Source organism: Chenopodium album, chromosome 9 (genome assembly GCF_948465745.1).
Source record: "Chenopodium album chromosome 9, dcCheAlbu1.1, whole genome shotgun sequence".
Taxonomy (NCBI): domain Eukaryota; kingdom Viridiplantae; phylum Streptophyta; class Magnoliopsida; order Caryophyllales; family Amaranthaceae; genus Chenopodium; species Chenopodium album.
The window spans coordinates 59,133,835-59,148,509 of record NC_137842.1 but is presented as its reverse complement, the minus strand read 5'-3'; the positions used below and the strand labels follow the sequence as shown (position 1 = coordinate 59,148,509).

The 14,675-nt window shown below is 28.0% G+C and overlaps 3 protein-coding genes and 1 long non-coding RNA gene across 4 annotated transcripts; all 4 read left to right on the top strand.

The window, feature by feature from the left end:
• The first annotated feature begins 361 nt into the window (after positions 1–361).
• On the top strand, positions 362–1,677 carry LOC145557819 (uncharacterized). Its single transcript, XM_081618999.1, has 4 exons — positions 362–529; positions 611–773; positions 998–1,063; positions 1,147–1,677. The coding sequence occupies exons 1-3, from the start codon at positions 362–364 to the stop codon at positions 1,027–1,029; spliced, it is 363 nt and encodes a 120-aa protein (XP_081475125.1). The 3' UTR covers positions 1,030–1,063; positions 1,147–1,677.
• Positions 1,678–5,653: 3,976 nt separating this feature from the next.
• On the top strand, positions 5,654–6,619 carry LOC145559980 (uncharacterized). Its single transcript, XR_014093060.1, has 2 exons — positions 5,654–6,080; positions 6,490–6,619. It is a non-coding gene; the product is annotated as an uncharacterized LOC145559980 (long non-coding RNA).
• A 3,872-nt stretch (positions 6,620–10,491) lies between these two features.
• Positions 10,492–12,912, top strand: LOC145557818 (protein FAR1-RELATED SEQUENCE 5-like). Its single transcript, XM_081618998.1, has 5 exons — positions 10,492–10,546; positions 11,088–11,342; positions 11,472–11,602; positions 11,697–11,716; positions 12,345–12,912. The coding sequence occupies exons 1-5, from the start codon at positions 10,492–10,494 to the stop codon at positions 12,910–12,912; spliced, it is 1,029 nt and encodes a 342-aa protein (XP_081475124.1).
• A 612-nt stretch (positions 12,913–13,524) lies between these two features.
• Positions 13,525–14,391, top strand: LOC145557817 (protein FAR1-RELATED SEQUENCE 2-like). Its single transcript, XM_081618996.1, has one exon. The coding sequence runs from the start codon at positions 13,525–13,527 to the stop codon at positions 14,389–14,391; it is 867 nt and encodes a 288-aa protein (XP_081475122.1).
• The last annotated feature ends 284 nt before the right edge of the window (positions 14,392–14,675 follow it).

The window sequence follows — 14,675 nt, the reverse complement described above, 5'->3', positions numbered from 1 at the left end:
TTTGAAATACTCTTGGGCTTGTGAAATACTCTTCTACAATAGTATGTTTTCACCGACTATTTTATGCTTTCTGAGTTTCTGATACTTTTTTATTCTTGTTTTGGAAATTTTGCACTCTATCATATTGTATTATGTTTTTTTTTATTTATATACTTTGTTATACGGTAATATTTATGTTATTATCAGTGAATCTATTTATAGCTAACATTTTTTGAGAGCAGGTATTATGATGGAAAAAGTTAGTAGGAATACTTCAAAAAAAACAAATCAAGAAAATGAATATGAACAACACAGGCTATTAAGGATTCATGCTAACAAGTGTAGAATGCAATCCTTGGGTATAAAGAGAATTGTTGCTTCCATGACAAGTTTAGTAGACAGCAAAAAAAATAAGAAAAAACCAAGGAAGGGTAAGTCTGTGAACAAGGAAGATCAAGATTATATTCCTTCCTCTGGCGATGAAGAAGAAAACATGAATATAGAAGAGGATGAATATGAAAAAGAGGATCACTTTGCAATACCAGTAAAGGTACTATATTAGTTACTCATAGTTACCAATTTTATACTAACATAGTCAATAGTTTATTATCTTCTTTAACTCATGTTTCAGGGTAAGCATTGCACAACAAAAGAAATGTCAAGAAAAGGGAAATTTATTCCACCAATAATGTCTGAGGCTAAGTTTTTGAATATGAATAAAAAACAACAACAAGCAATGGTAGGAGATGAAAAATTCAAATCACTTTCAAAAGCCATGAAAGTTGTTGAACAAGGTACTAGATTATATGAATTGCTTGAATAATCTTATGGCTTAATATTTAATTTATATCAAAGATGATATGTTATTCAATGCAGTCATCAGTAATCAGGATTGAATGTGAATCATGAAATCATTGGTTTAGATGAAGGTTGAAGCCTTTTTTTCACATTATGGTAATTGAGAAAAACAAACTTAATTCTTTATTTATTTTTTTTTTTTTTTATGATTACAAACTAGATATACAAGGGATTGAGAGAAATGCAGATTAGTTGAATGGCAATAATGAAGTTGAAACGAGTGAAGGTATGGTAGTGAAGCTCATTTGTTATCATCTAATAAATAAATTCATAACATTCTTGCTCTAATTATTTTGTACTTGTTTTTAGACTGAGATGAAAAAGTTAACAGAGGATAGAGACCAAGGGCATAATAACCACACTGATGAACAAATTATTGAGAAAGTACTTGGTAAAGATACTCATGGATATTTGCGTGCATATGGGCGAGGTAGAAGTATTACAAATCATTTTGGTGTTAAGCCATAAAAAATAAATCTTGCTCACGAGGTGATTGAAGTAAGAAAAACATCTGAGCAAGCAGTCCAAGAAGCTCGAAAGGAAGCTGAAGATGCTAGAAAAGAAGCAGAAAAGGCAAGAATGGATGTGAAGGTTGCCAAAAAGGAAGTCGAAGCAACAAGGAATGAGGTGGATCAAAAAATTTCTGCTAATAACAAATTATGGGAGAACAGACTCAGAAATATACTTCAAGGTTATGGTTTAGATGATTCTAAAAGTAATGATTCCAATAGTTCTACTGGTTCATCAAGTTGAGGTAAGTAAGTATGAACCTTTATATATATCCTTTATTTTTTTTTTATTTTTTTTTGAAAGAAATATCCTTTATATATATATATCCTTTATATATATATATATACATATATATATATATATAAATATATATATATATATATATATATATATATATATATATATATATATATATATATATATATATATATATATATATATATATATATATATATATATCAGATAATTAATTATCATAATCTTTATTATGATTAATATGATTCCATTTAGATAACTTGATAATTACTTCAAATTAGTTTTTTGTCGTCATACTATTTAGGAATTAGACTAGTACCTGATGGAAAATGTTCTTAAGTAGACAAATAATAATCATATAGACCAACTCTAGTGATTTATTGTTTAATATTCTAGTTTATCTTGATCACTTCTTTTTTTTTTGGCATTAAATTTCTGTTTTCGTATTTTTCTCTCTTAAAATTTTTTATTAGTGTTTCTTAGTAAATAGAAAGAATTTTGATAGGAGGTAATGAATAATTATGTAGTACACCGTTTCTTCTATCACAATTTTGCTTTACTGTACAATTATATGTCTAGTGTATATAACAATTTATTTATTTATTATTTAGAACACACAATTTATAGTAATGCCTAGTGTGTGTATATATATATGGAGTATTATTACATCTCTAGTTACGGACAAAAATGTGGTTTGTTGTGCTCTAAAAATATGTTAATGATACTGCACATGATTTATGTTTGTTAATGCTTATCTATTAATACCTTTTTTTCTGTTATTGTTGTAGGTAGAAAGAAGTTATGAACTGTATTGAATCTTACTACTGATCATGAAGCTAGAGATAAACATGAAGTTTTGGTTTTTTTTTTTTTTTTTTCAAATTAATTAATGTACCGAAGGAGGATTGAATTTAGCTTTTACTTCGCAAACATTTTTTTGTAAGCAAGTACTCATGTTGACATTACTTTATTTATTAATGAAATTTTATTGTTTTTATTGTATTGATTTATTTATTTATTTTGACGTAAGAAGCATGAATTACTCTACATGACAAATATAAATTACTATATATAGAACACGAATTACTCTAAATGATAAAGCTTTGCCACATTAATGGTTGAGGCACTGAGATCCTTAGCCACAGGTATATCCTAATTTCCACATTTGTACTTGTAGCAAAGTACTAATATTAGCCACGTAAAAAAACGTGGCAAAAAAATTGGTTTTGCCACAACATTGTTTTTCCCGTGGCCATAACCTAGCCACGGCCACTTGTGCCACGGGAGTTGTTCGATACAATTCCCGTGGCTAAATATCATTGCCACGGGAATTTCAAACTTGTGCCACACATAATTTTGTGGCAGAAGGGTCAATTTGTAGTAGTGAAAGGTGTTTGGTTTTATTATATATCTCAATATAAATTAAATTGTCACGGGTTTAAAAACTTTGAACCTATGGATCCGCTATTGACCAAATTTGAATAAGAAATTGTTTATTTGTTAGGATTATCGTGAATTAGAAATCACATTTATGAATTATTTGATAATTTTGATTGTATATTACTTTCAAAACAAAAATGAATATTTGAAGGTGAAGTCGTTATTGTAAATATGCTTTTTTTTCAATTTTTGGACTGTATAACTAAGAAATTTGGATTTCCAGGTTGTAAAACTTATAAATATTAAGCATAGTCCCTACAATTTCTTGTATGTTTAAAAGGTTTGTCCATTTATAGAATGTACGCCACCTTTAGTCCATCCCCCTAGGTGAAAAATCCTGGCTCCGCCACTGAGTAACCCACTTACTCACACAAGTCAATTTAGAGTAGTCTAAATCAAAAGTAAAGCTAGTATGAAGTGTTTTTAAAATTCCATTGTTTGGTTGACCTTGACTTTTATAGTGGATGATTAGCTTACTGCTTATTTAAATTTAAGGTTCAATTGATCCGGTCTTCCTCCGCATTTTGTGTATTTTGGATTAGGTTTTTTTTTTTTTTTTTTTTTTTTTTTTTTTTTTTTTTTAATTGAGAAAATGTATTTGAGTTATCTACTAGTATTTGCTACTGGATTATGAATTTATCATACAATTTTAGCCCAACATTTTACATAGAAAACTAAGACAAGGTTTTTTTTTTTTTTTTTTTTATTTGACATGACATTAAATTGTGGGATTTATCGGACCATTTACACTATAAAGATATATGAGTAACCCACATACTCACACAAGTAACTTTAGAGTAGTCTAAATCAGAAATAAAGCTAGTGTTAAAAGTGTTTTTAAAATTCCACAGTTTGGTTGACCTCGACTTTAATTTTATAGTGGATAATTAGCTTACTACTTATTAATTTATAGGGTTCAATTGATCCGGTCTTCCTCTGCATTCTGTGTATTTTGGGTTAGTTTTTTTTTTTCGAGAAAATGTATTTAAATAATTATCTAGTAGTATTTGTTATTGGATTATGAATTTATCATACAATTTAAGCCCAACGTTTCATATAGACAACTAAGACAAGGTTTTTTATTTGACATGACATTAAATTATGAGAGTTATCGGACCATTTACACTGTTAAGATATACGAGTAACCCACATTTGGACATTATATGAGTTGAGAATCTTGATATAAGCTACATACTTGATCAAAAAAATGCTTAGAATTTGCCCATCAAAACATTTCTTTAGAATTTAGTTTATTTTCTTGCTACTCATCTTAATTATTATTTTTTTCCGACTTGGTCATTTTTTTTAAAGGTCACGTGAGAGGTCAATGATGGGGGAAAACTAGGTCGTTGACTAATCCTCCCTAGCTAAGCCAAACAAAATTTATAATCACTTAACAAACCTAAATACAAGTATAAAGGTAAGTCAAGGGTCAAACCACTAGGAACGGTTATATTCAAGTATTTCCAATTAATGTCTAAGCTATGTTGAAGTCAAAGGTGAAGAATATAGTAACCAAGACTAAACAACTAACAAAACAAAGAATCAAACAAATAAAATACTAGGGAATGAGCATCAACAAGTAATCATGACAATTGCAACAACTTGGGAAGAACATGTCAATCAATGGTTATGAAGACTAATGATAAGAGCTATCAATTGGAATCAAAGAGCTATCTCCTAATCGTTAAGCTAGTGGAATATACGAATAACAAATTAGGAGAATCACAATCCAAACCAATCGACAATTGCATTTCCTAAATCAATGGTCCGTATCATTAGAAATTTAGCATAATTATCAAGGCCTAATATAATCAAACTACACAAATGCAAACTTACATTAGTCACTTTAATCTCGACAATCAATCAACATAATTCCCAAGTTAATCACAATCAATCAATCATACCGGTTTCACCCAATCCCTAGCCAAACAACTACTCAAGAATCATCATCTAATCAACAAGCAACTAAGAAATCAAGAACCAACAAATTTGAATAACAATTACCCTAATCAAGAATCAAACATCAAAATTAAATTAAACAAACATGAAACTAAACAAGCAATAAAATGAGATAGAGTTAGAAATGCTAATTGATAATAGCAGAGAAGATCTTCAATACAATTATCACCACTGTGTCATCAATCTCTCAAATCACTATTGAAATCTCCCACTCTCTCTCTCTCTCTCTAAATCTACTCCCAAACTAACCCTCACTACTACAAAAATTCTCAAAGAGACCGTAAATAAGAGACCGTTTAAGTAGATAACCGGTCTCTTTGTTTCAAGAGACCCAATATTACAAATAACCGGTCTCTTTGGTATAGTCGTCTTAAGAGGTAAATATTAAACAAAGACCTTTTAATATAGATAACAGGTCTCTCTTATAATTTTTTAATTTTTAATTCAAAAAGGAGAGACCTGTGTTAGTACATAATAGGTCTCTCTTGAATTTTTTTATTTTAAATTTAAAAAAGAGAGACCTGTGTTAGTATATAACCGGTCTCTCATTATTTTTGTAAAAAAAAATTGAAAAACTTATTTAATAGAAACTCGTGACAACTGACAACTTAATTAATTGGTTTCCCTAATTTTATATATAAAAAGGAAATGAAACCCTAAGTCTCTAATAATTCACGAACCTCATCAGTCTTCATCCCGCTGCGGCGCCGCTTCATCTCCTTCTCTCACTCCCCTCTTTCTCCAACTTTTCAACAGACGAATTAACAACCACCACCACCATGATCTACCTCCTCCTAATCTCTCTTCTCACCCAATTTATATCCGACCAAGTCAAATGAATATAATGACCCGCATTCACCTCTATCAAATCCGCCATAACCTTGTTCACTTGATTAAGAATCTCCGGGTTTTTTTTATTGTTTAGATTTTTAGAAAATTTACTAATTTTGGGTTGTATAGAGGAATTCCACCTTGCCGCAGACACTAACAATTGCAATTCCACTGCAAGAATCCGCGTTGATTGTAGATCTATTGTTTGATTTTGCTTTTGTTTAGCGGGCGTTCATCGTTTAATGGTAAGTTATTTTGGTTTAATGATTTTTTTTTATTAACTTGCGTCTGGAATAATTTTGACTCTCAACTAAGGAGTATCAACATATTTTCTGGATTTGTTGAACAATATGGTTCTCCATCTTTTATGTCTTTGATTTTCATCTTCTTTATATATTCAAAGAATATTCAATCCATCTCCAAAAAAAAAAAAAAAAAAAAAAAAGAATATTCAAGAAATCTTGTGCTTTAGTGAGTTAATCTTTTACTAACGTTATATATCAGTTAACCTTTTATGGATTTGTTAAACAGTTGATGCTTTAGTGAGTTAATTTTTTACTCACTAGTTATATATTTGTTCAATTTTTCAGTTAAGTTTTCTAAATAATCTCAATTATATATAATTTATTAATTATGTGGTTTTTGCTTTCACAGATGTTGTTTTCACAAGGAAGGAGTATTTCAGCTACATTTTTTGTTGATGTAATTATTTTTGTATTGTAGATTACAATCATTTGTATACGAAGTACATTATTTATTGTGGAATTTCAAGTTTTTTTTTGTACTTTGATACTTTCAATTTTACACCATTTTTTTTAAATATAGCACATATTGTAATTTTAATTTTAATTTAAAAAATCAAATTAAATACGTTTATTTTTTTTATTTAAAATGAGACTATAGAGACCGGTTAAGCTGAAAAAGCGGTCTCAATTTTCGTAAAAGTAGACTACCTAATTAAGATAGGCGGTCTTAATTTTCTGAAAAGAGAGACCGCTTTTCTTATAAAAGCAGTCTCAACTTTCTCAAAATTGAGACCGCTTATCTTTAATAGGCAGTCTCAACTTTCACATTCTAGAGACTGCCTCTAACAAGCAGTCTCTTTGCCAAAGAGACCGCTGCGCTAGAGACCGCCTCTAAGGCAGTCTCTTTGGTTAAATTGAACTGGTCTCTTTGGCCAATTTTGTAGTAGTGCCTAAAACTAGAGAGAGAAACTCTCAACTAAGCTAAAATTATATATGATGAAAATAATGTCTTCAAGCTTCCCCAATAATCAGTTTAAAATAGGAATTTATAAGAGGCGCGAAAACAAAAACGAGCGAAACCGGAAACCCGAGGTGGCACGCCCTCGCTTGCGCTCTGCTAGGATCCTTCAAGTTTTCGTATCTTCGTGCTCTTGCAAATGAGTCTTCATGAGAGCAAGCTATACTTGAGAGTGCAAGAGCTAGAACTTGGAGTATCCCACTTTCTTGCATCTTGAGCTTTCCGAATGCTATAAGCTTGCCCCAAATGAATCTTCCAACTTAGTAGGCCACCAATATCAAGACCCGAACCTCGTATAATACCTACAACCACAAAAAGAGAGCAAATAAAGGAGAAAACACTAGAAAAACCATATAAACACAAAATGAGAGAGAAAAAGGGAAATAAAGAAAAAATGTATGAAACTAAGCATTTATTATTGAATAAATCCGTGAAAAGAAGGTAAAAACAACCTAAAAACTCATCAAATGAGTTCCCTAAATGGCATTCATCAGGCAACGTCGGAGAAAAAAGTCAATTATTGCCGGATTCCGATCTCAAGGTCCCCCCAAACAACAAAATAAACTTATAAGGTCCTTTTAGACCACTTTAAACATATAAGGTCCGTCCAGACAAAATAGTGAGCATATATGTCCCTTCTAGACAAATTTTCCTATATTTATACTTTTTCGTCTTTATAATTTGTTTTCTTGATATGATTTATTCTCTTGTTCTTCGTCTTTATTATTTATTTTCCTGATTTGGTTTAATTCTTGTTTTCTTCATCTTTATTTTTTATTTTCTGATTTGATTTTTTTCCTTGTTCTTCGTCTATATTATTTTTTTCCTAGTTTGGTTAATTTTCATGTTTTTCATCTTTATTATTTCATTCCTAATTTGGTTTATTTTCTTGTTATTTTACAAAGTTGTAAAGTCACAAACAATATATGGATTATGTGGTTAAAGTCATAAGGTACCAGTAATAATTTAATACTAAAACAAACACCGGGAGTGATACGTATCACATCTTGGTGTTGTATTTCCTTCAAAAACCCCCCTTCCCTTTTATCCAATTAATATATGGATTATGTGGTTAAAGTCATAAGGTACCAGTAATAATTTAATACTAAAACAAACACCGGGAGTGATACGTATCACATCTTGGTTTTGTATTTCCTTCAAAAACTCCCCTTCCCTTTTATCCATTTTTTTTTGGTTAATAATTGATTCTATAATAATTTATTTCAAAATCTTTGATATTATCTTTATGACAAATACATTCCATTTTATTTGGTGTTCATAATTTTTCTATACACATTCCCATAAATAATTATTCCAACTCCTTTTTAAATTATTATTTAAATGGAGTATTGTTAGATTTTACCCAAAAAAAAAATGTTATAATGAAATTGATTCATATAATTGATGATAAAGAAATTAATTTAGAACATCAATTAAAAATTTTATTTTTCAAATGCCTCTAGAAAATATTTTATTTCAATTTTAGTATAACAGTATTTTCAAATTAATTACAATTTTGTTTCTAAAATTTTACTACTTCGTACATATTATCACAAATTCAGGATTTATAGAGTGCATTATAACTATAAAATAAATGTTGTGTTTGACAATTATATCATATGTCTAATTCTAGGGAAATGTAAAATATCAATTTTTAATTTTTGTAAAATATATATATAGAGGAAGGCTCGTATAAGAACCCTCCTCTATATAAGAATCCAATCTTATATAAGAATCCATCTCAATCGTTCAATGATTTTGATCTAACCATCTAAAATACCCCTTTAGTAATGACATTTTTGTAATTTTAATAACTTTTTTTTCAATCTTTAAACAAAAGAAAACCCTAAATCTCTCTCCTTAGCATTTTCTCTCTCCTCAGCATTTTCTCTCTCCTCGGCATTTTCTCTGTTCTATCTCCTCTACCTCAAGGAACTTGGTAAGTTTATTTAATTTTATTTTTTTTGCCTTTTTTTTTTGCCATTTTAAGTTCGATTGTTTTGATTTTTGGTTCGATTTTGTTGATTTTTTTTTTGGCGATTGAAAGTTTGTTTTTTTGTTTTTTTTTTCGATTTTTAAGAATATATTTTTCGAATTTCCAGTTTTTTTTTTTTTCGATTTTTTATTTTCAAGTTGTTTTTTCGATTCTTTTTTTTTTTATTTTCCAGTTTTTTTTTGTCGATTTTCCATTTTTTTTTCGATGTCTTATTTTCAATTTTTTTTACGATTTTCCATTTTTTTATTCTATTTTTCAGTTTTTTTTTTATTTTCCAGTTTTTTTTTTTGTCGATTTTCCATTTTTTTCGATTTCTTATTTTCAATTTTTTTTTTACGATTTTCCATTTTTTTTTCTATTTTCCAGTTTTTTTTTGTCGATTTTCCATTTTTTTTTTGATTTTTTATTTTCAAGTTTTTTTTTTATTTTCCAGTTTTTTTTTTTTTTTTTTTTTTTTTTTTTTTTTTGTTGATTTTCTATTTTTTTCGATTTCTTATTTTCAAATTTTTTTTTTCGATTTTCCATTTTGTTTTTCGATTTTTATTTTCAAGTTTTTTTTTTCCAGTTTTTTTTTCGATTTCAATTTTTTTCTCTGTTTTTTCCCTAATTTTTTTCGCTTTTTTTTTATGTTTCTAGTTTTCATTTTCAATTTTTTTTTCCAAATTTTTTTTTCTTGCTTGAGTTTTTCTATTATTGGATTTTAATTTCAAATTGTTTTTTTTTTACTATAATAGAAAACTTTAGAACATAAGGGAAAACTTTAGAACATAATAGAAATACTTTAGAACGTATGGATAGAAAATGTTAGAACATAATAGAAATACTTTAGAACATAAGGGAAAACTTTAGAACATAAGTAAAAAATATAATAAAACATAATAGAAAAGTTTAGAACATATGGGAAAACTTTAAAACATAATAAAATACTTTAGAACATATGGGAAAACTTTAGAACATAATAGAAACATTATAACATAATAGAAAACTTAAGAACATTAGGGAAAAATCTAATAGAACATAATAGAAAACTTTAGAACATAATAAAGGAAAACCTTAGAACATAGTAGAATACTTTATAACATAATAGAAAATCTTAGAACATAATATAAATACTTTAGAACATAAGGGAAAACTTTAGAACATAAGGGGAAAATATAATAGAACATAATAGAAAACTTTTGAACATAATAGCAAACTTTATAGCATAATAGAAATACTTTAGAACATAATAGAAAATCTTATAACATAAAAGAAATACTTTAGAACATAAGGGAACACTTTAGAACATAAGGGAAAAATAATACATAAACTTTAATTACCTTTTTCTTTTATAAGTAATTTCAGATTGTTTTTTTTACTACAATTTGTATTTATGATAATTAGGTTTTGGCATATTCATGGATTTAGATGATGTTCAAGATAATTCTCCTTCTTCCGCTGTTACTCATTCAGGTAATTTTCATTGTTTTAATACGTTAATTTCAATTTATTTACATGTTCTAAAGTTTACTTAGTTGTATATTTTAAAGTAATTTTGTGAATTTGTGGATTATGTTTAAAAGTTGTTTTAATGTTCTAGAGTAATTCATTATGTTATAAACTTTTCCACTTTATTCTATTTTAATTTAGTTACATGTTCTAAACTTTACTTACATGTTCTAAACTTTAAACTTTACTTACATGTTTTAAAGTAATTTTGTAAATTTGTTGATTATGTTCAAAATTTGTTTAATATTCAAAAAATTTTCTAGTTATGTTCTAAATTAATTCTTTATTTTCTAAATTTTTTCACTTTATTCTAAATTTTATTATGTATGTTATAAAGTAATTTACTATGTTCTAAACTTTTTTCATTATGTTCTAAAGTTTTCTATGTATGTTTCTCTTTCTCTTTATGTTCTAGAGTTTATTCTTAATGTTCCAATATTTTCTTCATATTTAATGACTTTTATTGTAAGTTCTAAATTTTTTTTCTTTTTATGTTCTAATGCAGTTGGTGTTATTTATCATACTCCTGAGGTTGTTGGATCATTTAGCCCTGGTGGTACCACTAAGGAATGGATTCCAAGTGTTCCCAAAGAGTTAAAACCTCGTTTGGGGATGATATTCAAATATCCCGAAGAGGGTCTTAGTTTTTATAAAGCATATGCAAATGCCGCTGGGTTTACTTCTAGGAAATCTACTACTACAAGGAAGAAGAATAACAAAGATATAATTGCTTTTCAATATGGAGTTTGTAATAAGGAAGGTTTCAAGGCAACAAAAAAACCTATTGCTTAACAAACCGTTAATAAAGAAGGAAAAGTTCGTATTACTAGAAAACGTTTAGTCACTCGTGTATGATGCAATGCTCACATATGTATGAGATATGATGCAGGAAAGTATGTTGTTAGTCAATTCAAAGAAGAACATAATCATTGTTTATATACTCCAAGTTGTGCAAAATTTCAAAAGGATAATAGAAAAATGCATATTATGCATAAGAAGTTGATTGTTGATAATTCAAAGGTGATTTATTTTTATGTGCCAAATATTGTTTTCTTTGTTCTAAAGTTGATCTTTAATCATAGTAATTTTTTTTTCTCTTTGTTTTTGTACACAGGTAAATGTTGGTCCTGTGAGGTCTTATACAATGATGAAAGAATTTATTAGCTGGATATTGCTGGATCAGATGCCCAAATGTTTGTGGATAACTTTCAAAATAAGAAATTGCTTTGGAGTGCCTTTTTTTTACTATGATGTTGATGAAGAAGGTAGACTTTGTAGAGCTTTATAGGCTGATCCTATTTTGTCGAAAAAATTATGCACTTTTTGGTGATATGGTTTCTTTTGATACAACGTTCCAAACAAACAGGTGATGTTCTAAATGTAGATTTTTTATGTTCCTAAATTAATATCTATCATGTTTTGATGTTCTAAACATATATTTCTTATGTTCTAAATTATGTATGTCTTATGTTCTAGACATATATTGCTAATGTTCTAAACATATATTGCTGATATACTAAACATAGATGCCTTGTGTTCTAAAATATTGGCAAGTTTAATAATTAAATTAAATTTCTATGCTCTAAAGTTTATCCTTAATGTTCTAAAGTATACCTTTATGCTTCACAATTTACCTTTATGTTCTAAAGTTTATCCTTAATGTTCTAAAGTATACCTTTATGCTACACAATTTGCCTTTATGTTCTAAAGTTAATCCATATGTTCTAATATTTTCAGCATATATAATTTTTGTATGTTACAGATATAATATGATCTTTGGTCCATTTACTGGAGTTGATCATCATAAGAAATGTGTTACTTTTGCGGCTTCTTTTGTAACTCATGAAGATATATCATCTTTCGAATGGGTTTTCAAAACTTTTCTTAAATCAATGGGAAATAACGAGCCTGTGTGTTTGATTACCGATCAAGACCCTGCAATGAAAGTTGTTGTTCGTAATGTTTTTCAAACTACAGAACATAGGTTTTGTATGTGGCATATTATGAAAAAGGTGCTTGAAAAAGTAGGTCGGGAAATTACTCAAGAAACTGATTTTTTGAAAAAACTTTGTGCATGTGTTTGGCATTTAGAGATTGAGCCAGCAGAATTTGAAGAAAAGTGGAACAAAGTTATTTCAGAATTCAATTTGAACGACCATGAGTGGTTGCCACACATGTTCAACATACATGATATGTGGATTCCAGCGTATTTCAGAGATTTATTTTTAGGTGGCATCATGAGGACAACATCTAGATCCGAAAGTGAAAATAATTTTTTCACTATGTTCACAAATCCCCATCTCACTTTGATTGAGTTTTACATGAGGTAATATGTAAATGTCTAAATATGTTCTAATTTTAACCTTTATGTTCAAAAGTTTTTCTTTAATGCTTTAAATTTTTTTTTTTTTTTGTTTTATAGTTTTACCATATTTTTCAAATCTATTTTATTTTATAGTTTTAGGAAATAGCACATGGAAAAAATATTATTTTTAGAAATTTTTAAAACATAATAGAAACCTTAGAACATAATAGAAAACTTTAGAACATAAGGGGAAAATATAATAGAACATAGTAGAAAACTTTAGAACATAATAGAAAACTTTAGAACATAAGGGAAAACTTTAAAACATATGGGAAAACTTTAGAACATAATAAGAATAACTTTTTTTCAACTCTCTTTAATGCTTTAAAGTTTTTATTTTTTTTAATTTTATAGTTTTACCATTTTTTTCAACTCTCTTTTATTTTATAAATTTTGTCTTACATGTTTTAAAGTTTTAGTTTAATGTTTTAATAGTATTTAGATCATGTGTATTATTTTAATATGTTCTAATGTAATTCACTTTATGTTCTAAAGTTATTTTCTATGTTCTAAAGTTAATTTTTATTTTCTATAGGTTTGAATGTGCATTGGATGCTCAAAGGCACACTAAAAAAAAATGGATAATGATTCAAAGAATAAGCGTCCAGAGTGTAAGACTCCAATTCCTTTAGAAAAAGATGCTTCTGAGTTGTTTACAACAAATTTTTTTTATGATTTTCAATATGAGCTTGAAATTGGATGTTTTAATTGTGGTGTTGAGGAGATGAAGAAGGACAATGAGATTTACATTTTTAAATTAAGGGAAGGATCTAAGAGGAGGGCTTTTGATGTTGTATTTGATCCAACTACCTTAGATACCAAGTGTTTTTGTAAAAAATTTGAACGTGATGGTGTGCCTTGTAGGCATATGATTTGTGTGTGGAAAGCAAGGATGTTAGAAAAAATTCCCAAGACTTACGTTTTAAATAGATGGTGTACAATGGCTTATAAGAAGCCCATTTTTTATTTAGAGGGTAATGTTTTAAAGGAATGTCTTAATGCAGTAGATAAAAAGATGCTATTAAATGATTTGTGGTGTGAAATTCATGCTTGTGTGAGTTTAGTGCAAAACAATGAAGATGATCTAAGTGATTTTGTCAAAAAACTTCGAGCCATGAGAATAGATTTGGAACAGAAGAAATCAACAAATGGAAGCAACAATTTTTGTAGCAAAGTTAAAGACATTGAAATGCTTATTGGAGCTAGTTTACCTTCTGAAGTTTTGATCAAAGCTCCAAATATTTCAAAAAACAAAGGTACAGGGGTTCATGTTCCAAATGATACCCATATTCCAAATGATACGCATGTTCCAAATAGTGACAAGAGAATGAAGAGTGACAGTGAAAAAGCTGTTGAACAAAGTCAAAAGAAGAAAAGATTATGTAGAGCATGTGGAGAGCTTGGTCATCATGATAGTCGTAATTGTCCAGGGAAAGTCAAGTGATATTGTAAGTAAACATTTTTTTTCTTATGTTCTAATTAGTAATAAATTAAAATTATTACTAATTAGAACATAAGAAAAAAATGCATCAAGTATGTTTGAATTTAAATTTAATACTTTGAATTTTTAATTTAAACATTTTGTATATGTTTTAGAATGCATCAAATATGTTCTAAAATTTATAATGTGTTTATGTTCTAATTATTATTTTTTTTTCAGGTTGACTATGCTATTCGTACAACCGCATGAGACATTTTATTTTTAGGAAATAGCACAAAAAACAATTT

Bases quoted from the DNA above. Each gene is read 5' to 3' on its own strand.
- LOC145557817 (XM_081618996.1), top strand. From the start codon at position 13,525: ATGGATAATGATTCAAAGAATAAGCGTCCAGAGTGTAAGACTCCAATT.
- LOC145557818 (XM_081618998.1), top strand. From the start codon at position 10,492: ATGGATTTAGATGATGTTCAAGATAATTCTCCTTCTTCCGCTGTTACT. The intron at 11,603-11,696 runs GTGATTTATTTT...TTTTGTACACAG, and splicing joins TGATTGTTGATAATTCAAAG to GTAAATGTTGGTCCTGTGAG. The intron at 11,717-12,344 runs GTCTTATACAAT...TGTATGTTACAG, and splicing joins GTAAATGTTGGTCCTGTGAG to ATATAATATGATCTTTGGTC.
- LOC145557819 (XM_081618999.1), top strand. From the start codon at position 362: ATGACAAGTTTAGTAGACAGCAAAAAAAATAAGAAAAAACCAAGGAAG. The intron at 530-610 runs GTACTATATTAG...CTCATGTTTCAG, and splicing joins ACTTTGCAATACCAGTAAAG to GGTAAGCATTGCACAACAAA. The intron at 774-997 runs GTACTAGATTAT...ATTACAAACTAG, and splicing joins CATGAAAGTTGTTGAACAAG to ATATACAAGGGATTGAGAGA.